Genomic DNA, 8,502 nt, shown 5'->3' with positions numbered 1-8,502 from the left:
TGAAAGAAAATAGAAAAAAAAAAAGATTTATGTATATGTTAGGTTAGGGTTAGGGTTAAGGTTTAAATATTAAACATAATTAAGAATTTAATTAAGGATAAAAAATTGAATAATTAGGGAAAAATTATTTACAAATAATACATAATAATAACAATAACACAACAGATATTAATTCAAAAGTTTTCACTACATCAAGTAAATTTTTAATTATCAAAATTATTTAAATAAATATAAAATTAGATTTTAAACTCGTAGAAAATTCTAGAAAATTGAAAAAATACAAATACTCTTTTAAAAATAATAATTTAATATTTTAAATACCAAAAAATTTATTTTAACTAGTATTAAAAATTCATGGTCATTATATTTTACCCCCCTTAAAACAAATTCCGCCCTCAGAATTAAAATAAGGGTGGTGCATAAGAAAAAAAGGATACAATATAAAATGAGAGACTCAATTCAACTCATATAAAAAAAAATTTAAAATATACTGCATATCCATAAATAAGAGAAAATCATACAAGAACGATAAAAATAAGATACAAGACATGACAGCTAAGATTCAGGAAATAGATGAGGGTATCGCTGTCGCCTCTCAGACTCAGTTCCCAAGTCGACTCTCCAGGAGAATCTGGATGCCACATCACATGAACAAGTGGAACGGGCTTGTTCCGGAGGGTTTTCTCCATTCGGTCCAAAATCGCTACAGGTTGCTTCTCGTATGTCAAATCAGGTCGCACCTCAATCTCCGAGAAATCTACGACATGACTCGGATCTCTGACGTACTTTCGCAATTGAGAAACATGGAATACGTTATGCACTCTAGCTAAGACAGGTGGTAATGCAAGTCGGTACGCTACTTCTCCAACTCTTTCTAATACGTTGAAAGGTCTCACATATCGTGGACTCAACTTCCCACGCCTTCTAAAGCAAATGGTGCCTCGGTTAGGGGAAATCTTCAAGAACACATGATCTCCTTGCTGAAACTCCAAGTGTCGGTGCTTCGCATCCGCCCAATGTATGAATATGTCCTGCGCTATGTGAAGTCATTCCCGAATGATCCTGACAGCATCAATTAACTTGTCAATCAACTCCGGTCCAAAAATCTCTCGCTCACCAACATCGTCCCAACTCAAAGGAGAGCGGCACTTCCTCCCATACAATACCATGAAAGGGGTCATTTCAATGCTAGTCTAGAAGCTATTATTCTATGCAAACTCTACCAAATGCAAGTGATCTTCCCACAACCCGTGAAAGTCAAGCATACAAGCTCTAAGCATATCCTCTAAAATCTGAATGGTCCTCTCCGACTATCCATCAGTTTGAGGATAATAAACTATGCTGAAACTGAGACTGGTCTCAAGACTCACCTGTAAACTCTTCCAGAACTCTGAAGTAATCGGGTATCACGATCCGAGACGATGCACAATGGAACTCCGTGCAATCGCACGATCTCCTACAATACTAGAGATTCACTAACACTCTTGAAAAAGGAACTCATTAAAATATATAGAGATAAATATTTTACCTTCATATATCTCTGAGCAAGATGCTCCATCGACTGTCCTACTTGGAAGGGAATGAAGTGAGCTGATTTGGTTAATCGATCTATGATCACCCAAACAGCATCATTCTGTCTAGTGCTCTGAGGTAATCCAGTAACAAAGTCCATGGTGACATGTTGCCACTTCCATTCCGGAATAGGCAACGGCTACAAAAGACTTGTGATCCGCTGATGCTCTGCCTTCACCTGCTGACATACAAGCACTTCGCCACACTACGAGCCATATCTCTCTTCATACCACGCCACCAAAAGTTCATCTTCAGATTCTTGTATATCTTTGTGCCTCCAAGGTGAATAGAGTACGGTGAGCTATGAGCTTCCCGTAATACCTCCTCTCAAACATCTCCTTTTGGTACGCAGATACGACTCCCAAATCATAAGGATTCGTCCTCATGAACAACAAATTCCAGCCGAAGACCAGCCACTGCTAACTCTCTGCACTTCTGAAGAAATGAGTCACCTAATTGCTCAACCTTGATTCGCTCAACCAATGTCAACTGAATCTAAAAATGAAGTCTCCACTAAGCCGTGAAGGTCATGATCGTCGGCAAATGACTCAAAGCATATGGTACTACATTGACCTTGCCAAGGTGGTACTAAAGGTCAATGTCGTAATCTGCCATCAGCTCTAACCATCAACGCTGTCTTATGTTGAGCTCCTTCTGAGTAGATATGTACTTCAAGATCTTGTGGTCAGTGAACAGCTTCACTTGCTGTCCCAACAAATAATGCCTCCAAAGCTTAAGAGCAAAAATCATAGCTACCAACTCTAGGTCATGGGTAGGGTAATTCTGCTCATGCTTCTTCAACTGACGAGATGCATACGCTACCATATAACCATTCTACTGGAGAATGCATCCCAGTCCTCTGCCAGATGCATCACAGAACACCTCAAAGTTTCCACTCTTATCTGGTATCGTCAAGACCAGGGCCGAGATCAGTCGAGACTTTAACTCCTTCAACGCCTGCTCACAAGCGTTGGACCAAACAAATTTAATATCCTTCCTCGTAAGTTGCGTGATCAACTCTGCAATCTTTGAGAAATCCTTGATGAAGCACTAGTAGTATCCAGCTAATCCTAGGAAGCTCTTAATCTCGGACACCGCCTTATGGGTAGGCCAATCCTTAACAGCAACTACTTTCTCCGGGTCTACCGATATGCCGTCTCCTAACACCATGTGTCCTAGAAATGCAATGCGATCTAGACAAAACTAGCACTTACTATACTTGGTGAATAGCCGATGCTCTCTCAAAGTCTTCAACACGTACCGCAAATGCTCCACATGCTCCGCTTCACTCTTAGAGTACACCATGATATCATCAATAAAGACTTCTACAAACTTATCCAACATATCATAGAACACCAGATTCATCAGGTTCATGAATGTCGCCGGTGCATTAGTCACACCAAACGGCATTACTAAGAACTCATAATGTCCACATCTCGTCCGGAACGTAGTCTTGGGAACATCAGAGTCCTTGACCTTCACCTGGTGATATCCACTCCGCAGATCCAGCTTAGAAAATACTCTTGATCCTCCTAATTAGTCAAATATATCATCGATATAGGGAAGAGGATACTTATTCTTCACTGTCACAGCATTCAACTCTCGGTAGTCGATGCACATCCGCTTGGACCCATCCTTCTTACCCACAAGCAACATAGGTCCTCCCCAGGCCGACACACTGGGTCGTATCAAGCCTCTCTACATAAGATCATCCAACTGAGTCTGAAGCTCAGCTAACTCAGCCGGAGGCATACGATAAGGGGTCTTGGAGATCGGAGCAGTTCCAGGCTTCAATTCTATAAAAAACTCAATTGCTCGATCCAGTGGCAACTCGTAAATGTCATCAAGAAATACATCTTCAAATTCCTGAACTACAATTGGCTTCTCGGGTTCCACCTGCATGACAGCAAACGTCGCCTTCTTTGGTCTAGCTCTGTACTCTATCGGTCCAGCCGATGTACTGCCACTAAGGAATTCAAACCTCGGTTGATCCGGTATCTCAAATACTACACTCCAACAGTGACAATCAATGGTGGTAAAGAATGACCCCAACCAATCCATTCTAAATATTGCATCGAAACTCGACAAATCAATCACCAGGAAATTTGCAAAGAGCTCTCTTCCACTGATGACCACCGGACATGCTTCATAACCACTGCATGCTACTAAAACACCACTGCCAGTGCTGATATTCCAGCCCGTAGTCAGAGGAGTTATAGGAAAAGAGTGGGTACTTGCAAATCGTCGAGACAAGAAATAATGGGAAGCTCTAGAGTCAAAGAGTGATAAAGCAGGAACAGAAGAAATAAGAACCTTGCCTATTATGGGAGGAGGTAAATGCAACTAAAATTAGCACTCATAAACAAATCCTAGTATGATATCATCAGGTAATGCTAAATAAGGAAAAAAATCATATGCAACTAAAACTAAGAATGAACAGTTCTTACCAGTGATAACCTGGTCGTTCGCCTTAACTTCCACAACTGACATCATGAATGTTTGACACGGTGGTTGTTGCCCCTGCGCTTGCTGAAAAAACTACTTCTGAGGAAGAAGAGGCCTAGATCGAGGATAGGGTCCCTACCGAGTCAGTGCTACTGGAGCAGGTTGAGGTGGAGTTGGAAGAGCTGCCCGAACTAGAGGTAGGGGCAAGATAGCATACTGTTGATGTGGACAGTCCCAACTGATATGGCCAGGGGACCCACAATTGAAGCATAGATGAAGATGCTTGGGGCACTCTTGCTGGGTATGCCCAGCATGGCCACAATAGAAACACTTCGCTGTAGGCTGGCTGCGAGTCTGCACTCCAAGGCGCTGATAGGGGTGGGCCTGAGGAAGTGGCTGACGCTGAGAAAACTGCTACCTTTGCGGATTCTGTTGCTACCTCGGAGGGGGGTGCTCAACATTCCTGGCTGGAGCTACTGGTGTTCTACTCTAAACCACATGTGGATCTTCAGGTTCCTTCTGAACACTCTTGATCTCACGCGCTACATCCAGTACGGCATCATGAGTCGTAAGTGCTCTACCATAAGAGCCAACCTAATATACTTATCCAGACCCTTCTAGAACTGATGCCTCCTAATAGCAGGGTCGGTAACCAGGTGAGGAGCGTATCGACTAAGGGAGGAGAACTCAGCTTCGTACTCATCAACTGATCGAACTCCCTACTTGAGCTCGACAAATCTACGCAGAAGTTCATCCCGACCTGACTAAGGAAAATACTTCATGTTGAAGCGCTCCATGAACGTCTCTCACAGGATTGGCCTCTCAAGATGGGTCTTCTCAGATGCCCACTAGATTCGTGCAGTATCAGTTAGCTGAATATCCATAGGATCTACCCACTCTACAGGAGCAGTACGGGTCACCGTGAGGATGGTCTCGGTAACCTTCAGGAACTCCTCTGCTGCTAGAGGCCCTTCAGCACCAGAGAAGGAAGGAGGTCGCATATATCAGAGCTCCTTAACACCAGACTTTGTGCGAGGGGGAGGCTAGTAATGAGGCTCCCGCTACAAGTGCCCAGCCAAGAACTGCTGATTCGCAACCAATCCATGAATTATCACCAAAAGTTGGTGCGTGTCCATTTCAGACGGTGGGGCACTACTACCGGACGTGTTACCATTGCTACTTGTACCCACCATGGTTCTGAAGGAAGGTGAGGATCAAAAGGAAAACTAAGGTCAAAATCAAAACTAAAATTGAGAAAAGTAGGAACTAAAACATAGTTAGTAAGATAATAGAATAAGGGCTTAAGTATAGTCTCATGGATAAAATATGATACGCATCTAAGTTGTCCATTATATTCTCACTGGTAGGAACTCGGGACCGGGACCTGCATGGGCCACCATAAAAACCTATCACACCCCGCTTCCCAAAACACTAGGGAATCAGAACGTGAATAAGCTCGCAACGTATTAGATTAAGGAGAATAAATAAAAAATCATTTCTTCTCAACCTAATACGCTAAGCGTCAAGCAATATACAATGTGAAGTTACAGGTCCCCGATCACAATTAGCAAGAATATAATAAACAACCCGGAATAGAAAAGAGTCATATCATAAATAGAGTATCATCCGGGACACAAAGTTTGGGTTAACCATGCCCTTATTACAAAACAGTCCAACTAAAACTATGAAAATACATACTCTAACAGAAATAAGAAAGAAGTACTGCAAAAAAAAACTAAATCCCTCAAAAGACTAAAAGAGAAAGTACTACATACGTAATCTAGTGTCCATCAACAACTACAGGAAGAAATGGCTAAGCTTCAGTTTGTTCTCCTGTTCCATCTGGAAGACACACCGGCTGGGCATACTCCGGCTCTAATGCATCATCATATAGGACCTGTCCGTCCTCTAAATCTGACGTACACCCGAGATAAATAGGAGTATGTTAGCATGCATGGCACACGACAAGATCCCACAAGGGAAAATAGAACAGTCGAATGACAAATACAATAACCGATGCAACAACAGAAATGAAAATAGAACGTGTAACTAGAAATCTAACAAATCGAAATGCAATCCACCACTAAATCATAATAATCATAAGAATCTAAAAATCAACTGGGTAATAAGAGTTGGTAACTAATCATCCTATAACAGGTCACTGATCCACATCTCATATAGAGTCAACATTCATATTACTAGATAACTGACTATTCACAAATCCCCTACGTGCATCCAATCCCGCTACACATGCGGCCAGAGGACTACACACAATCTGTTTTCAAGCATGGTACGAACTCAATCTAAACTCAAGCGACGAATTAAATTCCCACAGACCAAAGTGAGTACACGAGTTCACTTTGGCCTAACAAACCAACCCCAGTGAGTACACGAATTCACTGGTGCTAGCCTGGAAGATATATCAACAGTCTTATCCGATCACATGAACCAAGACTCCCTCATCCCAACTCTTCTCATTTTTCTAAGTCAATAATCATAACCTGAACTAGATCTCTGGTTCACCTCCTAAATTTAGTCAACGTACACACACATGTCACTAAGTCTTGTTCATAACGCACAAGACCACTTAGTCATGAACTACTAATGGTTCTCAAACACAATAAGGAACAATAAATGCAGCTAATCTATGCAAATAAAATATGGTATGTCACGTAATTAAAATAAGAATCATGGAATCAGCGGATAAATTGCACATAAAATATCGCGGTCAATAACCATCAATCACACGACCATAAACTAAATTAATTCAAAATAAATAATCTTTTTACAAAATAAATTCCTTTCAAATTATCTCTTACCTTAATTATTCTAAAAATAATCTCTTAAAATAATAAATTTATAAATTCAAAATTAACCTTTTTTACAAGATAAGTTCTTATTAATTCAAAATAGTCTATTTTCCCAAAATAATTTCTTTTCAAAATATTTATCATTCTAAAATGATTTCCTTCCACAAAATAAATTCTAAAAATATTATAATTATTCTAAATTAATCCCCATGTTAAAATAAATTCTTTAATTTATTATAATTATTATAAAAATACTAATTATCACATAATTAGAATTTATTTAATATTATTCATCAAACCCACACAGATAATTATTAACAGATCCAAAATTCTAATAAAAAACAGTAAAAAAATTGTAAATTCGCACGACAAATATAAGAATTGCCATAAACTAATATAGAATCAGAATCTTACGCACAATTAACAAATCTTAAACTTGTACGAAATAATAAACGGGGAAAAATAGGGATCTTGCACATAATTACTTTATGATAGATCTAAAATTGTACGGAATTAAATAACGGGAACATGGATCTTACGCCTAATAATTTTTACGATAATCTAAAAAATTAAAATAAACAATAATCGATGTTAGAGATCTTGCCTACGTGGCCTAGGGGTTGGTAGACGAGGCGGAGGCATTGAGCGGAGCTGCTCTTGGTATCGGCACGTAGCAGTCAGAGTTCGCGTGGAGAGACGGACGACGGTCGAGCGGCGGGGCTAGTTGAGGGGGTGACGATGGCGGGCGGTGGCTGGTCGGCACAGGATCTGGAGGAGGCGACAGGGAGAGGGAGAGGTGCTGGGGTTGAGGTCAGCGGGCGGCCGAGCGGGTAGAGGCTGCAGGCGTACGGTGCGCAAGGGGAGATCGATAGCGGTGGTGGCTGCAAATCTGGGGGTGGTTAGCGGTTGACGATGAGGGGTGGCTGTAGGGGCATAGAGTGTGACGGTGTTGGTGGATGGAGTGGGAGAGGAGCAGGAGGTGGCTTGGTTGCGTGGGCGGGTGCGGCTGAGGGAGAAACAGAGGAGAAGCGAACGCGTTTGAGGGAGGTCGGACGGTGAAAGAGAGAGAGGAAAGAGAATGATATTCTTGAGAGAAGAGACTACAGGGAGGGGGGCTTGGTTCACGTGAAAGAAAAGAGAAAAAAAAGATTTATATATAGATTAGGTTAGGGTTTAAATATTAAACATAATTAAGAATTTAGTTAAGGATAAGAAAATTGAATAATTAGGGAAAATTATTTACAAATAATACGTAATAATAATAATAACACAACGGATATTAATTCAAAAGTTTTTACTTCATCAAGTAAATTTATAATTATCAAAATCATTTAAAAAAATATAAAATTAGATTTTTAAATCATAGAAAATTCTAGAAAAATCGAAAAAATACAAATACTCTTTTAAAAATAATAATTAAATATTTTAAATATCAAAAAAATTATTTTAACTAGTATCAAAAATTTATGATCATTATAATAGTTTTATGGTCCCACCATCCTATTGGAAAGAATTAGTGGAGGAATTTAGAGGAAGTGACTATAAGAGGTAATCATTAACATGATAGTATTTTGGTAAGAGGCCAGATGCTCGTGTCTAACTTCGAACTCACCTTGGAGTTGATTTATGATGATCTTTGGGTCGTCATGGCTCCGTCAGAGAGAAAGTTTGAGGT

The 8,502-nt window shown here is 40.3% G+C and overlaps 1 protein-coding gene across 1 annotated transcript; it reads right to left on the bottom strand.

Moving 5' to 3' along the window:
* On the bottom strand, nucleotides 3,271-4,331 carry LOC109839131. The gene is made up of 2 exons (XM_020407562.1): nucleotides 4,235-4,331; nucleotides 3,271-3,890 (listed from the first exon to the last, which is right to left on the bottom strand). The coding sequence occupies exons 1-2, from the start codon at nucleotides 4,329-4,331 to the stop codon at nucleotides 3,271-3,273; spliced, it is 717 nt and encodes a 238-aa protein (XP_020263151.1).

Source organism: Asparagus officinalis, chromosome 4 (genome assembly GCF_001876935.1).
Source record: "Asparagus officinalis chromosome 4, Aspof.V1, whole genome shotgun sequence".
In the NCBI taxonomy this organism is placed as follows: Eukaryota; Viridiplantae; Streptophyta; class Magnoliopsida; order Asparagales; family Asparagaceae; genus Asparagus; species Asparagus officinalis.
Note: the sequence above shows the minus strand (reverse complement) of the source record. Positions and strands in the feature narration are given on the sequence as shown.

Bases quoted from the DNA above. Each gene is read 5' to 3' on its own strand.
- LOC109839131 (XM_020407562.1), bottom strand. From the start codon at position 4,331: ATGCTGGGCATACCCAGCAAGAGTGCCCCAAGCATCTTCATCTATGCT. The intron at 3,891-4,234 runs GTATGCTATCTT...CTCCCATAATAG, and splicing joins TGGGACTGTCCACATCAACA to GCAAGGTTCTTATTTCTTCT.